The 22,925-nt window shown below is 37.7% G+C and overlaps 2 protein-coding genes and 1 long non-coding RNA gene across 3 annotated transcripts; all 3 read left to right on the forward strand.

Annotated features, from left to right (window-relative positions):
• Positions 1–284: 284 nt before the first annotated feature.
• Positions 285–7,640, forward strand: LOC139128073 (uncharacterized). Its single transcript, XM_070693929.1, has 5 exons — positions 285–568; positions 3,021–3,208; positions 3,940–4,255; positions 4,817–5,030; positions 5,625–7,640. Exons 3-5 carry the CDS (start codon positions 3,983–3,985, stop codon positions 6,152–6,154), a joined length of 1,017 nt encoding a protein of 338 aa, XP_070550030.1. The 5' UTR covers positions 285–568; positions 3,021–3,208; positions 3,940–3,982; the 3' UTR covers positions 6,155–7,640.
• A 333-nt stretch (positions 7,641–7,973) lies between these two features.
• Positions 7,974–10,910, forward strand: LOC139128063 (uncharacterized). The gene is made up of 2 exons (XR_011551171.1): positions 7,974–8,154; positions 9,432–10,910. It is a non-coding gene; the product is annotated as an uncharacterized lncRNA (long non-coding RNA).
• A 450-nt stretch (positions 10,911–11,360) lies between these two features.
• LOC139128046 (uncharacterized) lies at positions 11,361–20,513 on the forward strand. Its single transcript, XM_070693907.1, has 8 exons — positions 11,361–11,775; positions 13,773–13,925; positions 14,748–14,906; positions 15,193–15,497; positions 16,326–16,542; positions 16,795–16,944; positions 17,214–17,518; positions 18,371–20,513. Exons 1-8 carry the CDS (start codon positions 11,469–11,471, stop codon positions 18,584–18,586), a joined length of 1,812 nt encoding a protein of 603 aa, XP_070550008.1. The 5' UTR covers positions 11,361–11,468; the 3' UTR covers positions 18,587–20,513.
• Positions 20,514–22,925: the final 2,412 nt, after the last annotated feature.

The raw sequence follows: 22,925 nt of genomic DNA on the forward strand, positions 1-22,925 counted from the left end.
TTATATTCCAGACTGCAAACTGTGTCGTTTTCAATTATTGCTTTCGTGCATGACTCGTAAATGGTGACGTGATTTTGGTCATGACGTCATGTCTTTCAATTACATTGCAACAGAATGCTATTCTGACAGGATAAGACCAGAAGTTAAAATTAAAATCGACAAACAAATTGGAATTCGATGTCTTGTGATGGGTTCCGATATCTATCGCTCCGCTTCGCCCATAAAATTACACATATGTAACATTTGCCAAAGTCGCGTTCGCAACAGGTGTCTCGCGAGAACATAGACAGAGAAATGGCTTGGAGAAAGCCGAAAGGACTGTCGAGATTTCAAGGGTCATAGACCTTTCATAAAGTGCATAATATAGAGCACCTTGCCATATACATTGGGTGTGTTCATATTGGCAACGCGGAAGAAGGTTTTCCAGGACAGGTAAACAACCAGCATCATGGCAGAAGTCTTCATGTCACACTGAAGTTTACAGGATCGAATGACTTGACAATCAGAGCAGTAAATCATACAAACTCTTGTTATAATTGGTATAAAATGTTCGCGCTTCAACTCACAGGTAAGGTATCAGCAGTCTGGTGAATTTGTGCGCTTCTTGTCCATGTTGATAAAACTTACGAAGTGCTTTGTGTCAGCGACACACTCTCCGGTCATTGTCAAGTGTTCTTTGCACATTTTGACGCCCTGAAATCAATCTTGTCCATGAATCACTTGCTAGAACCTAGGTATCTGGTAGATAGGTCATGTTACATAGCAAGCTGACTCATCGTCTGTGTTGACACTCACACTCTCTGTATGGATGGATTGCTGTGTTCAGTGACAACGCAAACTTACACAATGTTTGTATTTACATGTGAATGGTCTTAACTGTAGACTGATTTATTGAAATGCCGAACCGTGACTAAATGCCATTCAAACCTGTTTGTGCTATTTAAGTACAATGTTCTTACCCATTAGTTGTGAATTTCGGAACTGACACGCTATATAAGCATTACATGAATGTAATGGAGGCCTGTGACCTGAAATCCTTGAAAGGTCAACATCTTTTGTCCAGAAAGTGTTTATTTGTTTTTGTTCATGAGACAGTAGTCGCCTGTCTACGTATTGTTCCGATCACACTTTGATGGCGTCTGAGATCACACTTCATTTCAACCTGACCACAGTCCCTCAACAACCTAGTCCCTCAACACCTAGTCCCTCCACAACGCGATGCCTCAACCCTTGGAAGTCTTGTTTACCTCAATGCTCCACCCCTTTGCTAAACCATACAGTTTCTCCACCACCAGTGTAGAAATGACCATTGTTTAGGGAGTGATTACCCCTATCGTGAGGACATTGTATTCATCTTGGAGATTGTTACCTTTTCCTATCATCACCAAGAACGGAACAACTTTTGATTGGTGACTCAGGTTGTACAAATACAAAGAGCTTATTCTGTAATGCACAAAGTCATAAATGTCAACTTGAAAACAGAGTAACCTTTGAACTCTCTTATTTCCTGTTTGCTGTCATATCCTTTGTTGAGCGATTACAATGCGGCAATTACGTACCCTTTTCACTTTTTGCTGTGTACAGAAACTTTTAAAATTCAACATTTGAAATCCGATGAAGGTAGAACGGCCATCAGTGATGCGACAGAGTCGGGGACCGTGTATTTAAACCAAGAGGAGAAATGCGAGTTGTTTCAATTTGGGTTAAACGCGGTTACTCCACCTTGGTAGAAATGAAATGTAAAGAACATATGATTCCCTATGGTGCTAATTGTCGCTTATCCATATCAAACTCTGTCACGAAAAAGACGCGTTTCTAGACAGGTGAACAAACAGAACAATTTGTTGTCAGTCGTCACTCCACCAATGGCCCTCATATCTTTGATCAATCTGTCAGCTCCAGAATAATTGCAACACGGTCGCCAGAGTTGAGATGATAAACAGTGTCCATCATGTCGACTAAACTAGAAAGAAGTAAAGGTTGTATCAGTACAACCAGATGACCAGAAGCCGCATTGTTAAGTTAGGGAAAGGAAAATGTTTCAAACTTAGGAATTGCTCCCTTTCATTGGAAAGCTTAATACCGGCGAAAGTCGCTGACAAGCCAACTTTCGCTATCGATATCGATTTTGAAAATTATGTAAAGTCGGCGGTGTGTTTTTTTCTATGAGTCGACAAGATCTGACCACCCAAATATGAGCATCACAACAGGAAATATCTCTTTCATATTAGACTCTATCTGGAGTGAGAAGATCTCTGCTTGTGACGTGCTATGGAAAAACGAGAATATTTACTGCTCAAAATTGTACAGTGCGAATATTTTCAACCGTGTACAGCGCAGTGTCATGTTTATTCTCAACTTTTTTTCATGCTAACGTGAAAAAGATGATGAGACTGATATAAATCTACATGCACAAGTATGGGAAACAACGCCATTTGGCTTTGCAGCCTTTTTATTCACAAATATTAATGTATGGGAAGTAACATTAACTGTTATTCGCTGAAAATCAGTTGTCTGAAATATTGTCAAATGAATAAATCCAGAAATGTGATTCACTGTCGTACGAATATACTGTTTGGAAGCATGAAAGAACGCCATAAACGTACATTATTGTGTATAGTGCACGTGTATTTCCAGTGAAACAACGCCATGCGTATACAACACCGTTGATGGCGTAATTCCGGTTTCAGTGAACAGGACATATTACTGTAACATGATGGAATCTAAAGTCATCTATTCAATGTTTCTGTATTAGTTCTTGTTGAAATTGTCTACATGTGATGTATTTTGTCTTTTGTTCTCCTTCCGAAGATTTGACCAGTAAATCAACTTTTTAAAGATAACACTGATAACAAAGCTTAAGCTTATTCCTTCAACATAAGCACATACATGTACTTGTAAATTGGATGAAATAGGTAATCCATAGAATATTATGAGTGTCACGTAGATCTACGTTCTCATTCAACTTCTGTTAGTATGTTACTAATTTTGAAACCTGACAAGATGAACTTTCTCTGCAGCGTTATTATTTGCAGTGTGGGGATGTCTGGAGCTTCATTCATCTGCATTGGAGATTATACGAATGACCTTTGCTCCTTGACCTCTGACCAGTCACCTTGTCCCCACCCAGGATCGCCATTATATCAGGACTGTGTCAGTGGTGTGTGTCGATGCACAGGTCAAGGTTACTCACCATGTACATGTCTGCGTACGTATCATTGATTTTTATTCATACGGTGAAATCTAATTTGTTTGCTGTAGGGGCTCAATCTCAAATATTGGCTTGTGAATGAAGCAAGTCTTCAGTATTGATAGCAGAGTAAACTGAATCTCATAGTCTGACATGCAACCACAATAATGTCACAAAAGTTTTGTTTTTAGAACTATCAAGTTTTTCAGAGGAAGAACTTTTAGAATCAAGTTGAAGTACACATATCAAAAGGTGACATTTTAACGACAAAGATGCCATCATCACTGGGCAAAATGCTTGATATACAACAATATATACACATATACTGATTCTGTACATGTGTCAAATACGTTCAGTATACAGTACATATGCTAATAAAATGCAAAACTACAGTGTACACTTAGTGTGCAAAGATCTGCATTACGTATACTCATGATCTGCATAGAAATACGCTACGCACATCAACGTATTGGAATGTTCCATATACAAAGATATACGCTGCATATGCAATAGTATTCTGTTCCATATACATCAATATCCATAAATATGCCAAGCGCATATCAAGCATTTTGTCTAGTGCATGATTTTCAAAGTGGCACAATGTAGCAAATTGTGATTTTGTTGAACCAATATTTGAAATATTTTCTGTATTTTCGGACCTTTGGTTATGAAATTATTCGACAGTAATTAATATATTTTTTTCACTTCTTCAATCATGTCATTAATGAATTGCTATTTCGACATCAAAGCCTCTGTTGGTGAGTGTGAGTCACAGCAGATGCTGCTGGTGCCATGGCAACCTACGCTTATGGAAACGGGACAATCAGAGGCAACCATCTTTACAGCTGTATTGGCCGCCACGAGAATCTAGAGCTTCACGTTATCGCCAACTACGAGAGTAACGGTCTCAGCAATGGAGACTATCACACCACGGGGAATACCAGAGTTCTAATACACGGGCGTTGTAATCGCGTACCAATAGTTCTTGTCTTTGCTTCGTACAAACCTGTCAATTGGATACTAGACTTTGCTGACCCGGAAGTAATTATTTCAAAAGTGTTACTTGTAAGTTTCTTTTTAATTATTTTAAACGATCGATTGTTTTGCCCTGGAATAAGTTTACAAATACGGAAAACAATCATTGATAAAAACTCGGTCCCAACGATGATTTTCCGTAGGTGTTTTAAATAGTTGATAAAGCATAGGTTTATCTGAAGAGTTTGTATGTGGTTAGAAAATATAGAAATCTTAAAGAATCTCATGTTCGTAACTTGTACTAGAAGCATATTATGCCAAATACAAAGGGTGTTGCAAGCATGTAGATTGATTCATGACATTATCATTTGGTATCATATTGAACATTAAAAATGCCAATGGATTGGCGACAAAGCTTACGTATCATGGAAGAGTACCGTATCGGGGAAATATCCTAAGTCTTTTTGCGATTGAAATGCGACATGTGCCGATACTTTGACTTGCCTCAGGTAGGCAATTTGGTTTCATTTCCATCAAAATTACAACATGCAGACAGTAGGTTTGCCAAATTATTCTTAGATGAAAAGTGTTCGTGTCTGAGACCTGACAAAAAACAAGCAAATAATTGCTCCAGGAACTCTCCGTTCACAGATTTCATCATTTGTGGACCGTAGTTTTATCAGCCACCAACACGGAAGAGTGACGAATATCGAACGCAGCGACCAGTTGCCATGGGGATACGGTGATGATAGCGAGGCTGGTGATACAGTTGGTCTTCTGAAATATTTAATGGGACGATTTGGTCACGTGACGTCTTTCTCTGGCACGCTTAAAGCAGACAAGTGGGAATTAAAGCTGATTTCTGGTAAATTACACAAACTGTCATTTCCTATTTTGGAGAATTAAGTCGAAAAAACTGTCAAACAGAATCTTCGAGTTATGATATTTCTCTCTAACTGAATGTCTTCACTGATTATTTTGACTTTTACAAATGTCGACAAAATTTGAAGCACTGGTAACAAAATATTAATAGTTTTTCGTCAAGTCACTCTGAAAGAGAAATGAGAGAGAAGGCAAGAGACAGACAAACGGACAGACAGATCGACAGACAGACAAAGAAACAAACGGACAGACAGACAGACAGACAGACAGGCAGACAGGCACGCACTGGTAACCATATATTAATGGTTTTTCGTCAAGTGAATCTGAAAGAGAAATAAGAGAGAAGGCAAGAGACAGACAAACGGACAGACAGACAGACAGACAGACAGACAGACAAACAAACAAACGGACAGACAGACAGACAGACAGACAGGCAGAGCCGGAGGGAAACATTCAAACTCACTGAAATAAAATTTCTTTTAAATATTGAGCAAAAAAGTGAATTTTTTTTGTACGTATGCTCAGAGTTGTGCGTTTATCCCGACAATAATATAATGATTTTATATTTCTCACTTAGAGGACATAGCACTGGATGTAACAACAACAGGCCCGGAGCTTGAAGACTGCTGGTCGGGTGAGCAGTGTAATTCATGCAAACAAGATTATGTTGGTGCGATCAATAATATTCCAGTATGTTGCCCGGGTTGTCGCGTGCCTAGATTTGTATTCGTTTTAACCGAGTGTCTATGTCAGGTAGAACAGATTCCTGATGAACCTTGTGTACCAAATGTAACGGACATGACGAATGAGACCACCACAGGACGAGATCTCGCCGATACAGGACGAGATCAAGCATGTTGGATAGGAGAACAGTGCGCTCCGTGTGCAGAGAGTGTTATCGAGCGATATAATGACACATTAGTATGCTGTCCACAATGTGGTGCCGATGGCTGTTACTGTGACGTCATCTTATTGAAAGACACTGGACCTGTCAGCACTGGAGTTTCCCAGAATGCATCTCTGTTACTGCAATATGTGATCAACGTTTGTGTACTCATTGTTGTTCGTACCGAGTTGTTCACCTCAGCTTCTGAAGTAATGGTTTGATCAGTTGCAAGGACAATACGACTGCTATGCTGGGTAATAATAGATCAAATTCGTCTTAAATTTGCAATGCGGTTCAGAATTGACCCTTTTTGAACTTTATATTTCAGTGATGTAACTTTCTCGAAGAATCTTTAACTATTTCATTTGAAGATTCGGTCTTTAACCAGAAGACTGGAAGGAAACTAATTGGAATGAACAGATTTGATTTTCGAAGACGTTGCTGTTCCAGTATGTAAAAATACAGCAAAATGTCGGAAAATATACATTTTTGGCCAGATTGATGGATGGAACCAAATAAATAGTGACAATTAATTAAGAACTGCTACACTACGTTGATGCAGACTGTCGACGGCCACTCCTGTGTTCCTTGTCAGAAACATTGACTTAGCCACTAGGCGTGGGTCGCCATGTCTCGGTGTATAAGTCTCATCGATATTCTGAGCATGCATTTCGGGCGCTATATATAATTTGTTCATGATTACAACATAATCAAGAGTTTTATGTCTATTTCTGAGGTAGGAAGGTAGGAAGAAAAATCGAAGAAATGGACACTTTCTCGCTTTTGCGAGAAGTAAGCGAGAATACATAACTTTCTCGCAATAACCTAGCGAGAATTTAATTTTCTCGCAATCACCCGGCGAGAACTGTGTTCTCTCGCTCAGCATCTGCGAGAAACTGAATTCTCGCGATCAGTCAGCGAGAATTTTTTTTCTCGCTTTGAATCGCGAGAAATTGTATCCTTCTGTGTAAGCATTTCACAAAAATTTCACAATTTCTCGCAGATGCAGACCGAGAAAACATAGTTCTCGCTGATTGATTGCGATAATCAATTTCTCGCATATGCATGTGAGAAAGCACAGTTCTCGCAGCTTGATTGCAAGAAAGTATGTTTTCTCGCTTACTTCTCGCAATACAGCAAGAAAGTGTCCATTTCTCGCAAATTTCTCGCAAATTTCTGTACTAGTGTAAAATGTTGATATGTTGTGAATTATTTGATTCAATATTGGAACCCAAAATTTACACATTTTCTGTTCATCGATATTTAGTTGAATATATGAGTTTATATTTACTTGCTCTCAGTCTTTTGGCATAGAAATATCAAAGCAGAGTAAACTGAGGGATACACTTAGCACACTGTCGCGTTGTGGTACTGGCTGTTGCCTTGCTAATCTCAGTGATGAGCGCTAGGCCAGCCAGAAACAAACCAAACTTGAAATCACCAATAAATGTCGGCGGCCAATATGCAAATTTTGGTATTAGAGAAACAAATAATACTCAGCGACAACTGGAATTCAAAATGGCCTCAAATGATTCATGTGTTATCTCCTCCATGACGGAAAATAGAATTCACGATTTTCACAAAACTAAGCTGGTGAGACCTTTATTTACTCGATAAGCTTCAAAAAGAGTTCCCACAAGTGGTAGACCAAGGGAAAAATGAAAAAGTTTGAGAGTCGGAATAAACGGCGAGAGCTCAGCTAAGTCATATCTGATAGTTTCATAAAGCTCATTGACTACTTAGGTTACTTGCAACGAAATAAAATTGCTGGGTATATATGTAACAAACGCTTATCTTGTTTTGACTTTCGACTCTTAAGTTTTGCCGAATCATCGAAATCAAAGTTTGATTACCTGAAGAAAAGTACATATACATCTACAGTGGTGGACATGAATCCTGATAACTTTAATTTGATGTTACATTCGTCAGACTTCAAATGTCAATGACACAGCATTAATTGAATGCACACAACCGAGTGAGATAATCTGGTGTCGTTTTGAAATATTACTAACAGCGATTGGCTGGTACATGTCACGTGGTATAATAACTGCACAAAGCGAAAGAGTGTTGAAAGTTCGTTTAATAGCTTACACTTCGCGCATCGACGGGTTCAACTTTTTTTGCGCTCAGCTGTACCAATTATCTGTTAGCAAACTACCATTCGAACTTGGAGAGTGAATGGCTATGGGTAACATGTTGAGAATGACTTTGGCTTTAACAGGTAAGGTACATATAGCAGTTTTTAATGGAGTACTCTGTATAGTGTTGCCACTGTGTACGTTCTAGTCTATGCCATACGTGTTCAAATCATATTGCTGATTCACAGTACCGATTCTAGAGTTCTCAGTTTCAATAAATCCTTACCCTTGAGGAAATACTCAATGAAGTTTATACATAAGTACGATTTCAGACCATGGACGTTCCACGGCAAAGTTTGTCGGGTGGCTTTGCAGGAGCACAAAACGATTATAAAGGAAATAAGGATATACATTCAAAGACGACAGTGAATATTTCATGTCTTCCTTTTTGCTTTGTTTGTATTCATTGCACAATGTCTGCCTTTTTTGTCCAAATCCTTCGTTGACCTCTCTCTCTAAGTCATTTTGCTTACAAAATACGTCCCACAAACAACAGATAAAATATTTCACGTCAACTCAATAACCAGAACCAGAAATCGAAATTTGTTACCTACACACGGGTCATTATGCATGACAGTAAAGATGACACAGCCGCCCTCGGCTCGGTCACCACTGTCACCGTCAAGAACACTCTCCCTTGGACAGGCAACACATTATCTCCCTTCTATCATGTGTAATTATTAAATATAAGTTCATTTAACGAAGAGCTGTTCGTTTTGTAAGAACTGGTAGTGTTGAACTTTAGAGAAGAGCACATCTGTCCTCGGATAGTCATAGTAACAGATATGCACGTCACAGAAGGGCTTCAAATGACTTTAATCACAGAATGAAACCGTTTGGTGAACAACTTTGCAATATATAGCTTTGGAAAACCGTGTTCCGGTAGAACAGATATGTCGGGCGTTCACTTCTGAAACACCACAAGACGTGTGAGGTACAGCTTTACAAAATGGCATGAAAGAACTGGTTCTACGAAATGACCTGATGCGTTAGGTTTCCAGAAAAAGTGGCAAAAGAAAGCGAAAGTAACCAGTTACAATTATAGTGAAAATATTTACTGACGCGCGTTGGCAATACGGTGCAAATCATCAACTTATCAAGTGATCGGAGAACTGTTAGTTTATATGACGGAATATTTTACAATATGCTTCAATGCCATCGCAATGTTCAATTACGGGAGGAATATTAAAACGATCTGCTTGATTAATCTTTACTGACAAATCTTTCTTTTGGATAAAGTACGCAAAAGAACTGAGCAAACACCAAGTAAAGTGTCCGTATTTGTTTATTTGACAAACTTATAATTTGCGTGTCAAACAGAAAATAATGTCATTTACAAATCTATTTTCTCCTTAAACAGTTCTTCTGGTTTATTGCCTGTACGGCTGTACAGCTAACAGAGTAGAGTGTTGGGCTGGTGACCAGTGTGATGATTGTACAGGTCACTTCAGTGTTGCAGGTCAGCGCAGGTGTTGTCCGAACTGCTCTCCAGCCAGCAGTCTGCAGATCTCTAATAACAACTGTTTCTGCGGGCGAGAGCCCGTAGACCAGCCTGTCACATCGGCATTGTATACAACACATGCTACAACGGCTTTAGTTCGCGATGGACGGTTGTACAAAGCATGCTGGGAAGGCCATCAATGCGAAAAGTGCATGTCGACTTGGATAGATTACGGCCAGACAATGTGCTGTGATCAGTGCGGTCCAAATAATTACCTCTACTATGAGAATAACAACTGTTACTGTGGAGTACATGTCGAAACACCCGGGCCATTGATCAGGAACGGAATTCATTACAAGCCTTGTTGGAGCGGATCGTCGTGCGATGGCTGCGGGTCCACCTTTATGCAAGGTGGCGAATTAGCGTGTTGTGAAGATTGTGGTCCGACTAACAATCTGTACAGTTACAACGGTTATTGTTATTGTAGCGTCGTCAACACCAATGGTAGTCACAGAAATAAATCATTCACATTTTCAATAATAACACCGATTTTAGCCCGGATCATGAAAGGTATCATGCATTTTGAATAACCAATAACGTAGCCAATGATAGAGTGGGAATACTGATAATACTAAACCATCAATGTTCTGTACTTCATATAATACAGCTTAGTAGTAATAATTGAGAATGGGATTTACTTTGAACAATATCAAGCACCAAGTCTCTTGTCTCATGGGTTTCATCACTGATGTTCATTATTAGTAATCAAGCTTATATGTCATCAAATTGTCGTTCATGCTTCAATTTGATAATTATGTAATCCTTTGGTATTACTTGTACTCATCAGTTTGTACACTAGATTAGACAACGTCTACTAGGGAATTGAAGATGATTTCAAGTCAAGTTTAAGCAGTTATTTTTTTGTATTTGTAGACATTCCGATGACGTCACTCAGAAAGTCTTCTTGGACTGCGCAGTACCATGTCTTAGAAGACAGCTGATATTAAAATCATATGTCAGTATATCCTTATCAAACTGACGTCGATTTTAGCAGTTTCCTCTCGTATATGGGTTAGTTTCTGTCAATTCGAAGACGTTGGTCATGAAGAACAAGTTTGTACCAATGACCAACAAAATATTGATAACATTAAAATAGAACTGATTAATTCATTCGCAATGGCTTCTGTGGCTTTGAAAGACTTTGTAGCAGTGTTTACTAATTTTGAAGTGTAAACGTTTATCAGATACAAAGAAATTGCAGCGAATCTGTGATATGTACTACATTGATGACTTACAAAATTCTACTAATTTAGTTATAGACTTGTCGCTTTACATTGTTATGGCATTACATCTTAGATGTAACAAATAAACATAAATTAATAAAATAATATAGCTATGTATTCTGACTATAGAATATGTTTATTTGTTGATGAAACCCCTGATTTTATCTCGTGATCATTCCAAATACTTTATCGGGATATTTATTATTACCAAATTATACTTACATTTTTTTCTAGTCAAGAAACATTTGACAATAAATTACCGATAACGGCAGGGCAATTATGATTACATCTATACAAATCTATACTTGTCATTCACTCCATAGCTGTGAGTATAAATGACCTCTCTCTCTCTCTCTCTCTCTCTCTCTCTCTCTCTCTCTCTCTCTCTCAGCATGAAGCCATACCAACAACGGTATTTGCAAGCTTACACTTGAATATTTTCTTTATAAGTGTTTGATTTTTCTTTCCCGTTCCTGTTTACTGTTACGATTTAATGTTCAGAACAATTCAATTTTCACAAGAGGAAAGCAAATGTCTGTCGTTGAGGGCGTTGTCTCCACAACTTACCTGTGATTTCCTTGAAGGCTGTCCAAGTCTTCTGTCACTATCTCTCAAACCTTGGTCAACGAACAGAGGCTGAAGACGTCTAGCAGTGTAACTGACCACACAACTAATGGAAATCTTAACATCTCTCTTCAGGCTCCTCACTTTACTGGTGTTGTCAAGACTTTCATTTCAACAAGCAACACTCGACAAAACCGATCAATGTTTTGACAGTCAATACAGGTGTGCGTCAGAAAATCAGTGTGCCTACACCTTCGTTTTGCCCAGACCCAATGGCGAGACATGCCCTTCTGTGAGGGACACTGTACGAGCTATGGACAGACTGGTGTCAGAGAACGAAGAATTGAAACAAAGTTTGCAAGAAATCCAAGGCGAACTGACACGATTGAAATCTGAACTGGAAAACGGACAAACAGGTAAGGGGACGCTGAGATTCCGAACATCGCTGTCACAGGAAATAAATTTTGTTCTGACAATTGAAGCGATTTTGAAATACTAGTTTGTTGAGTATTTGTTTTGTAGGAAGCTGGAATTGATAAAGAAAATTATTTTATGTATCGTCGTGGGCTTATGTGAATTCAGTTAATGTAGAAAGGGTTGATGCAGACTTACCAGACCGTAACAATTCTCTCTGCTTTGAGTTTACTTTGCATTGTTATAGGACAATCTGTCAAGGTCATCCTTTGTGTCAGTGGTGCTGCAATGGAGTAAGTGTCTAATTTTAGGTTGCACACATTCTCATCAAGACATGTTTTACGCATAGTACTGTTGGCTGAACCTAACTCAATGCACTGTCGACTTCTCAAATCAAACTCTTTGGTTTTGCGAAGTGTTATACAATGGGCGACAACTGAAGCTTTATAATATCAGATAATGAAAAACACAATGAAAAGAGGAAGCATAACATACTTTACTGAACTCACTCGATATAATCTGAAGAGTTTAAAATAAACCGTGTTTTCCAAAAGCAAACCGTAGTAAGTGTAGTGACATGTGAATTTACACTCTGTGATTTTCATTACTCCGAGATTGTTGTCAAGCTTGCCCGCTATCATGAGCTGACCTTTTGAACATAAAGTTGTCGAATGACACTGAGGTGCAATCAAACGATATAAGAAAAGGGCCATTGCGTCTCACGAGAAGTCGGTAAAAATATTGACATTAGCGAAATCTGTTGATGTTGTTGGTGGTGGTTCTGTTGCAGTCACACTAATATTTGAAAAGACAATACAAATACGTTAATTTTGCAAAACATTAAAAAATCTCATCACGGAATCTAAAAGTGTTTTGTTGCGTGCTTATTTGCTCGATTCGTCTTTCAAGGGATGGCTAAATTGCCTCTCAACTTCGCTATGTAATGCCATGCAATGAGTAACTCCAACAGCCTCTCGCTGGATGACCGTCGAGGGACAACTAGCGTAAGATTATAATATTAATACTTTATATCAATGAGTTCATTTATTTCCTATTAAAGTCTTTGCAATTGGAATTCCATTTCAGTGACGGTAACGCAAAGTTTCAAACAAATCATAAAACGTGAAACTGAGTTTTATATTTACAGAAAAGATCACTGTTGCCGTTCACCGTCAGGAACAGAAATAATGGATAAGCTTCATCAGCCACACATTCCGTAAAACCCTGCATAATTATTTTTTAACCTTCCTTTTCATGGAGGCTTTTTCGGATACGGCGAAAATATGTAGATCAGCAAACAAACAATCTGTTCAGATACGACCTCGCCGGAGTAATTTATTTAATTTACTTTCGGCTCTATATTGTAACATTTTGCGAACGACATAAAATTTTAGGTCGTTTTCTATGACTGTATAGGAGACCTTGATAATTATAACGTGCAAAGTAAAAAAACGGGATAAATTGTAGTCAACGGACAACTGACTATTTTTGACAATGTCCGAGTTCACATAATTTTTTTGTCTTGTTCTCGTATGGAACCGTTGCTTGAAATGTGATATCGTTCAATATAAAATGCTAAGCAAAACCGTTTTATTCGTAAGATTTGTAAGAGCACAGCAAATGAAAAGGTGGACATTAAGACCCACTACCAAATGCATTCATCAATTGTTTAATAGTGGCCCAGATTGCGTATACTATGGGATATTTCAGCATATTATTGTTAGATCTCTCCAGCGACCGAGATCATCCTGGTCACGTGTTATGTAATTGAAATAATACAGGTGAAGAGTTTCTCTGAAAGTATATCAATAAGAAAAGATATTTCCGACGAGAGTGAACACTGTGGACTTAGAGCAATTAGCATCATCGCTGGTAACCTAGGAAGTCACTACGGTTTGCAATCATAGTCTACATACATAGTTAGACCTCCAGATTACTCTAATGGTTAGCTTCCCCTACTAATCCTTACGCGGGCTATTTGACTGTATTCATTTTACAGATAAAAGTGGTTCTTGCCCTGTCTATGTGACTAATCTATTTAACGCCTGTCTCCTGATGTGTGATAGCGACTATGACTGCCCAGGCCGATCAAAATGCTGTCAGAATGGATGCAGTAAGGTTAGCGCTGATCCCTTGACAGTTTCAACAACGGGTAAGTCGCGGCAGTTACGGGCTAGTTGTCTGTGTGTGTGTGTGTGTGTGTGTGTGTGTGTGTGTGTGTGTGTGTGTGTGAGAGAGAGAGAGAGAGACAGACAGACAGACAGACAGACAGACACAGTGTGTGTGTGAGAGTGTGAGATACCATGTAAGATACAATGATGTAATTATTGAGACCTCTATGCCGTACTGAAGTTTGAAGCATTTAGTTTTCTGTAGTTAAGATACGGATTCTTCTTTTATCAGAAGTTTAATCCTAAGTACCAAGTTTAATCCTAAATGTCAAGTTTAATCCTAAATACCAAGTATTCCACACATGAGTATAGTCCGTATGTAAGTGTTATCATAATGTTACTGTTGACGATTGAAGAGTGGTGCTGACTGGATTCCATTAGTTCACCATAATATATCAGTGCATGCTATAGAAAATGCCTTGTGTTGGGAGGGTTGATAATTTGTATATCAGCGAACCGAGTGGAAAAATTGTTTATTTCAAAGAATTAAAAAGATTAAAGGAATTGTAAATCCGTTACAGACCGTTCTTTCATCTGCAATGATGCAAGTTTACAGTTATCTCATAGTAGCATTTCGTCGGCGAACAACAGTCAACGGATTAGATCTGGTTCATAATTAAACTCCAAGTTGTAGATGACTAAAAAATTAACATCTCTGAATCCAAAATATTAATATATCGTGGGTAAACATATATGTTATAGGAAACAGAATATTAAATCCAAGTATTTCAATTAAAAGCCGAAAGTTAGCTGCGTAAATTTACAACTTCCCATCACTCCTATCTCTGAATTAACCCATACAGCTTCCACAGGATCAACGACATCACAATCCACCATGATTCCAGATGGGGAGCGAATTCCATGTACAGGATATTGTTCAGGAAGTCATAAGACTGGAGCTTCCTGTGTCAATGGTTTCTGCCAGTGTCAGTCACCAAACTATGGAATGTACACCTGCTTACGTAAGTTACTGTATCGTAGTAACTTTGCAATCAAACTCATCTTTATTATGCTGTTGCATAGAATATATTCCTTCTCAATTAACATAGAAACATTCATTCTTGACGATAGCTTGATGCAACGCAAAATGCAAACTGACAGCCAATATTTTATGTTATAATTACTTGTTAATGCCATAAGATGTTATGGTACACACATCTCAACAAATTCAATATCAACAAAGTTGTCTGATTTTCATGATTTATTGGTTTATTAATTTGTTCATTTTGTGGGTTTTGGTTTGTATAGCTGTGGTCGGAGGATGTAAGATCAGACGAGGAGCTGAGAATGCTGCAGCAACTGGTAAACTTGAAGGTGAACCAAGAGATATCTACATGTATAGCTGTGTGGATCACGGCAGCAATAATGACTATGAAGTACATGTGATTGGTGTGTATGAAGGTAGAGAGTACCGTACTCCAAGAAACAGCACTGTTTACATCCAGACGATTGGTCAAACAACAAAACCAATTGTGTTGGTACTTGGTACTTACAATCCAATAAACTGGGTGATACAAGTGCCTACTGATATAACTATTGATCGTGTTATTTCTGTAAGTAAATTGTCTATTTCTATTTACTACCTGTGAGTATGTATCGGTCTGTATGACACTTTCTTTGTCAGTATGTATGTCAGTACATATATGTATATATGTGTGTATGTCAGTTTGTCGGAATGTATGTATGTATGTATGTATGTACGTACGTACGTACGTACGTACGTACGTACGTACGTATGTATGTATGTATGTATGTATGTATGTATGTATGTATGTATGTATGTATGTATGTATGTATGCATGTATGTATGCATGTATGTATGTATGTATGTATGTATGTATGTATGTATGTATGTATGTATGTATGTATGTATGTATGTATGTATGTATGTATGTATGTATGTATGTATGTATGTATGTATGTATGTATGTATGTATGTATGTACGTACGTACGTACGTACGTACGCACGTACGCACGCACGCACGCACGCACGCACGCACGCACGCACGCACGCACGCACGTACGTACGTACGTACGTACGTACGTACGTATGTATGTATGTATGTATGTATGTATGTATGTATGTATGTATGTATGTATGTATGTATGTATGTATCTATGTATCTATCTATCTATCTTTGTGCAGGTGTGTAGTGTGCAGTTGTAATACTTTGAAAACATCGTCACGTCAACTGGAAATTTAAAACAATACTTCACTATAAGTGAATTCACCGACATCCTAATAGTTCTGCTACTTTAAACTGCATACCGGCCTTGCGATTATATCGTGTTCTCTAAATGAACTTTTAACAAAATGTTGACACTGTTACACCGAAATACATTGTTTGTCATTATTGTTTCTGCATATTGTTAACCATAGATTGCATATTTCGACGACGAAACGACCGTTGTTGCCCGTGAGGGCGCTGTGAACACTATCGAGTCATTGAAATACACCAATGCGATACCATCAGGGTATGGTGATGATAGTGGAGGAGGCGATACAGTCGGCTTACTCATGTATATCAATGGTAGATTTGGACCAGTGACGTCATTCAGTGGAACCTACAAAGCAGACGAATGGCATTTGTCCGTCGGTGTGTAAGCTTGTGTTTTAAATGTGAAAAATTCTATGAGAGAGAGAGAGAGAGAGAGAGAGAGAGAGGAGAGAGAGAGAGAGAGAGAGAGAGAGAGAGAGAGTCACAAACTTGAACATTGGACCATCAGACACACACAATGCCATTCTCGTCGAACCATGCTAAACTCATAGTGAACTTTAAATCAGAGTTGTCTATGAACATCTAACGTTCAGTAACGTTTCCTTTGTATTGGTTCATACACTGCTACAGGCTCGACGGCATTGCAAACTACCATGATACCAGATGAGGAAAGAATTCCATGTACTGGATATTGTTCTGGAAGTCATAGGACAGGAGCTTCCTGTGTCAATGGTTTCTGCCAGTGTCAGTCTCCAAACTATGGAATGTACACCTGCTTACGTAAGTTACTATTTTGCAATCAAACTCATCTTTATTATGCCATTCCATTTGTTGCTTAGTAACATAGAAATGGTAATCGTTGAGAATAGGAGGATGAATCACTGTATGTAGCATGACTATCAGTACATGCCCTTATGATTACTTTTCGGTTCATAAGATATGATGGTACAATTATATCCAAAGATTCAATATCAACAAAGTTGTTGTCTGATTTCCGTGATTTATTGGTTTATTAATTTTTTCAATTTTGTTGTTTTTGGTTTGTATAGCCGTGGTTGGAGGATGTAAGATCAGACGAGGAGCTGAGAATGCTGCAGCAACTGGTAAACTTGAAGGTGAACCAAGAGATATCTACATGTACAGCTGTGTGGATCATGGCAGCAATAATGACTATGAAGTACATGTGATTGGTGTGTACGAAGGTAGAGAGCACCGCACTCCAAGAAACAGCACTGTTTACATCCAGACGATTGGTCAAACAACAAAACCAATTGTGTTAGTATTTGGTACTTACGAACCAATAAACTGGGTGATAGAAGTGCCTACTGATATATCTATTGATCGTGTTATTTCTGTAAGTAAATAAATCTTTTGATAATCGTCACGTTAAATTAAATTCTAAACAATATCTCACTTTTACGATTTTGTGTTGACCTCATTATCCCTGTAAACTGAATGCAGTCTCTAGATTTGTATTGTGGTGTTTTGTTGACATTGTAACAAAATGTTTATAGTATAACACCAAAATACATCAGATCTCATTTTGTCCAGTCATATTGCACAGTAAGTGAGGCTACCCACAATTCCCTTTGATTTGTGTGCTCAGACATTATTTGCTAAAGGCTTTTCAATTTTATCAGTTTGAAACAATTTGAACAATTGAAACTTAAATTTAATTTAAGGATTATTGGTTAAAACTATGTTCCAAAATTATTGATCATGTTTAAAATTCAGGAGTAAATTGAATGAGAAGTCGATGTTTGGAGGTGCTAAAAATTGTAGACTTGTCATGGTAAAGTTATCAGCAACTAAGATGGTCTCATCATACCACTTGTCAGACATGCAAATTTCCTTTGTTACAAACATTTAAAAAAATCAATACCCTTTCTTTTGCCAACACAGATGCAACTTATTCTCTTAGTTTCCTTGAAAATATTGTGTATGGCTGTCAAAAATCTATGTCGACAAAATCACAAAATTGTTATCTCCTCTGCGGAAAAGGGGTTGATCTTCTCATTATTCACAGTGAGAAATTAGAGAATTATGATTATCAAAACTATGGTCCCAGAATTTTGATATATGGACCGAGCTGTTCTGTGTACAGAAGAAATTTGCTCCAGTTCAGTGAGTGATCCCCGTGTGTACGGATCATGGAGAATTGTGGGTAGCCTCACTTACTGTGTATTGTTTCTGCATATATCCACAGATTGCATATTATGACGCCGAAACCACAGTAGTTGCCCGTGAGGGCGCTGTGAACACTATCGAGTCATTGAAATACACCAATGCGATACCATCAGGGTTCGGCGATGACAGCGGAGGCGGCGATACAGTCGGCTTACTTGTGTATGTCAATGGTAGATTTGGACCAGTGACGTCATTCAGTGGAACCTACGAATGGCATTTGTCCGTCGGTGTGTAAATACGACAATCCTGAGAAGCAAAACTTTGTTAATAGAAATGGTCATGAAACTGCCAATCAATGTACCGATTCAAAGGTGTTGACACACATTTTAAAAATACAACATAAAAACTACAAAAAACAAACAAATACAATGATATTATTGGAACACTTTAAAAGTTTCAAAAGATGGCTTTTATCATACAGAGGATATGTTTTATTGGTTTGGTGATTTCGTTTACGACATTGGCGACATTGCCGAAAGAAAAACTATTAGCAGAATCCATAATCTTTAAGATAATAGGTCTACCCATCTAGAAAGTGAAAGACATAAACTTGTACCCACACTTACCTCAGTGAAACGTTCGACCATTCCTTTCAAAATCAAAAATACATATTGAGCTCGTGAAAGAACGAATTATGATATTACCTATAACATATGTAATCTCCTTCATTTTATATGACTGTTTCTCCAGTCCCACCATCAAACTGTTATATCCAAACATCAAAATGTTCCAGACTCTGCTATATTTCACTCATCCTTTCTTAGCTTTCGAAATTGAAATTTTAACTTTTTATACTGATATTTTGGATGTGTTAACTCTATGAGAAAAAATAAAATGTTTGATGTTCAAAAAGAACTAAAACAATGTACATTTTTCCTACTCTAACAAATCAAAATGGGCCCCATAGATGGAAGACCTCACTTATCGTAAAGATTTTAGAGTCCATATATTTGTCCGGGCTCGAAGCGCATTCCATCTTTATTATCGTTGAATTTGCTATCACTTAAAACAGGATGGTGTAGCTGTCTTCCACTCAAATTAATTTTTTGTGTTTCTTTATAAACCATATAGTTTCCTGATACAATGAACATCTCTAGGCAGCTATATACAGATTAAGTAGTAGATGTGTAGTAGTAGTAGTAGTAGTAGTAGTAGTAGTAGTAGTAGTAGTAGTAGTAGTAGTAGTAGTAGTAGTAGTAGTAGTAGTAGTAGTAGTGGTTTTTGAGAAAAATTGATAAAACACCCAAACAAACGTGAAACATAAAGGAGGGATAGCGCGTGCCAAATCTCACTTTCCCATAATTGTGGATGTCCAAGATTTTCAGTAAAGACATTATATGATTCATTATTTTTTTCAAATTTAAGCAGGTATATATGTGATTTCATTTTGTCTGACATATGTATGTCTGTAATATCCGACAGGTTAAAATTGAGGACAGGATGCATGTAATCAGTTTGTATATTTCAATATTTGTTGTTGTAACGGTATACACGTTGTAATTACATTTAACAATTTACGTTGCTATATTAAATGCAATCAAAATTGCACCATGACGACCGGAACTTGTCTTGTACTACAATACCACCTATGTTTCATTCCACACAATAGTGTGCATGAACATGCTTTGATTTAAAAGATATAAAAAGTGTAAACCAAGAAGATAAGATTCATTGGGCCTGGAGAGGATTAACGATGGAGAACCTGATGCAATTAATTTGAGAGAGGTTCACCATTTTCCATGGACACAGTTTTTGAATCGCACCAGCCACCCCCCTCCCCCTGTTAATTTTGTCCAGACCCTTAACATTTAGCCATTCCAATAAACTTATATATAAGCAAATCCATGAAGGAAGTCAGGCTTCTACCTCCATGATGTAAGCCAATCCATGGAAATAGCCTAGGTCCTACCTGCATAATAAACACAACGAAATCAATACATTATTATAGTGAATTTTTCTTGTGAGATATATGCTCTGAAGGCTGGCTATCATCATTAGGTTTTTTGCTTTTTAGTCATTAACATTTACAAAATATTAATGATCAATTACAACTTTCATGTGAAGAGGAGCTGCTTAAAGTAAACACCAATCAACTTTTACTTTTTCACACTGAGTGTATACTCATTAGAGTAATTCCAGAATAAATTCAACAGAGTATTTTGAATAAAAAATTGGCGTATTCGATTTCTTTAATCTTATACATGAACATTAAATTATCATGATTTTATAAAATGTAGCACACACATTTATTCATAGTACGTACATACAGAGAGAGAGAGAGAGAGAGAGAGAGAGAGAGAGAGAGAGAGAGAGAGAGAGAGATAAATACTACTGTATTATGTAACTGTAAATGGTACGCGTTGACAGTCTCATTGCAGGTGAGATAATCTGCCTGATAACTTTCCTGTATTATATACATTTCCAGAAAGAAAATCAAAGAGGCGATAAATAAACAATTGCTTGTGCACGTGGCACAATGTATAATTTTCTACTTATGTGACTGAGGTGGCGCACTCTTCCAAGATCCTGTGCGACTGGTGTCTGCTTTCTGAGAACAAGTAATCAGTTAAAACATTCAAAATGAAGAGAGCTATACAGCTAACATAATCTGTCAGAACCAAGTCATTTTATTGGAAATAAGTTGATAAGAAATGGCATGAAGTCAAAGGTCAAATTGGTTAAAAATGGGCAGACATCTTACTCTCGCCCATCGTCCGCTCTCACAGGTCCGTCAGTTCAAATTGAGTTGTCAACAAATACGCTACATCTTGACACTATCTATTCTGACATGAATTAGAAAGTTGAAGAGACTGTGTCTTTAATACAAACAGGAAAAACAAATGAAGGATACATCAAAAGTCACGACCAATCAGTGTCGTGCTCAACCAATGTGACGTCATGCATATGCAGGGTCACAAGACGGCTATTCACCGTTGATGACTATTGTACGTCGTCATGCCACAGTCTAGAGATAAATCAAGTGTTGATTTGAAGATAAGCTTATTTAATAGACTCTAGCCTTGATGATGTACGACCTTTCATTCAAAGTGTAGGTGATAACTTCAATGTCACTAAATTTAACACCTATAAAATGCAGTGTTTTTTTTTCCTACGGAACAATGTGTTCTTTCTATTGACAGATTAATCAATGGCAAGTTTTAAAAACGTCTTTGTCCGGGTCAACATTTCTAAACTAAAAAAAACACGACACAATCTTACTTTTTACCCAGGCTTGTAATCCACAATGCATAAGGTTTATTAAATGACGCTTTTTCGATATATCGATGTCTTCTTCAGCTGTGATTTGTATTTTCTATGTTTTTTCATGTATTCATTATATGCGTAATGTTTGCATGTAAATGCATAAATCTTGTTACCGAAATGCCTAAAAGAAATTTGACAGCTTTCTTGGGCAATCCGATACACGTGTTATGGAACTGAAAAACAGAATGTAATGTCAGCTGTATTGTTCTGGAGTCCAGTCATTTATTGGAAGCTGTAAAATGTTCCCTTTGTTTGCTGCAACGATGGAATGTTGGAAGGACAAAGAAACCAACGCACTAAAAAAAAACAAACCAACAAAAAAATATGTTCCTTAACTCAACCCGGAACCATCCCCGGATACTCTGAGTTGAAGATTATGTAATCCTTTTGTTCTGAATTGGAATTTCCAATCGTGGTTACTTAAAATTTGTTTCATAAATAGAACTCAATGGCAAATGGAAATGCTACCCTAGGTTATCGATCATAGAACAGACTCAGTTTTTCATGCAACCCCCTAAGTTATCGAGCATAAACACCGGCACAGACGCATATTCAACATAAGCACTTGATTTTCTAGCTACTCCCTCAAACTATAAATTTAGTTGACCCTGAAGGTAGAAAGTGCCTGTTGGACAGATAAATTTTTACTTCATTCTTTGTGATCTATCGCCTGCATGGGTTTATTTTAAATCTCTTGGCGTAAATGAACTTTTTCAATTATTTTATTTCTCAAAAATTTTCCGTATTCATTTAACATTCAATTCTAAAAACTGGTAAGTTAAAATTGAGGGTAGTGTCGAACGGTTTCCCACGATTTTTCCTTGATGTTTTGAAAGAATGGCTGAAAGTTTCAAAATTTAAAGGAAAGTTTGAGCAAAAGGTGGAAGTATTTCAATATATCGGGGCACGTTTTAACTAAAGTTGACCCGAGTTCCGAGTTCGGTTATTATCGGATGACTCAATTCTTCACAAGCGGTTGCCATGGTTCTTTTCTCAGATTGCCAAATGTTATATGCTAGACTCACCACAGTCGCTGTGCCTCGTTTTGTGCGCGCCAAAGTTGGACCTGCATTCGAAGGCTACGCTGTGCAGCTGTGAGCACGCGCTGCCAGACACAGCGACTGTCAGTTCTTGCAAGTATATGAATATTCATAAGGGTAGTGACGTCAAAAGAAACACCTATCTAGCGGGGCGGAGAGAAATATATACTAGTAGCTGGTAGACCTATATACGCGGTATGTTTTATTTTTCATTTTTCATTTTATTTGGCTATGGTACTTGTCATTTTTGTTTTGATGAACGGGTGTGTG

Source organism: Ptychodera flava, unplaced genomic scaffold (genome assembly GCF_041260155.1).
Source record: "Ptychodera flava strain L36383 unplaced genomic scaffold, AS_Pfla_20210202 Scaffold_42__1_contigs__length_1331906_pilon, whole genome shotgun sequence".
In the NCBI taxonomy this organism is placed as follows: Eukaryota; Metazoa; Hemichordata; class Enteropneusta; family Ptychoderidae; genus Ptychodera; species Ptychodera flava.

Coding starts and splice junctions, on each gene's coding strand:
- LOC139128073 (XM_070693929.1), top strand. CDS start 3,983: ATGGCAACCTACGCTTATGGAAACGGGACAATCAGAGGCAACCATCTT. Junction 4,256..4,816: donor TTATTTCAAAAGTGTTACTT/GTAAGTTTCTTT, acceptor CTCCGTTCACAG/ATTTCATCATTTGTGGACCG. Junction 5,031..5,624: donor GGAATTAAAGCTGATTTCTG/GTAAATTACACA, acceptor TTTCTCACTTAG/AGGACATAGCACTGGATGTA.
- LOC139128046 (XM_070693907.1), top strand. CDS start 11,469: ATGGAAATCTTAACATCTCTCTTCAGGCTCCTCACTTTACTGGTGTTG. Junction 13,926..14,747: donor CTTGACAGTTTCAACAACGG/GTAAGTCGCGGC, acceptor TAACCCATACAG/CTTCCACAGGATCAACGACA. Junction 17,519..18,370: donor CTATTGATCGTGTTATTTCT/GTAAGTAAATAA, acceptor ATATATCCACAG/ATTGCATATTATGACGCCGA.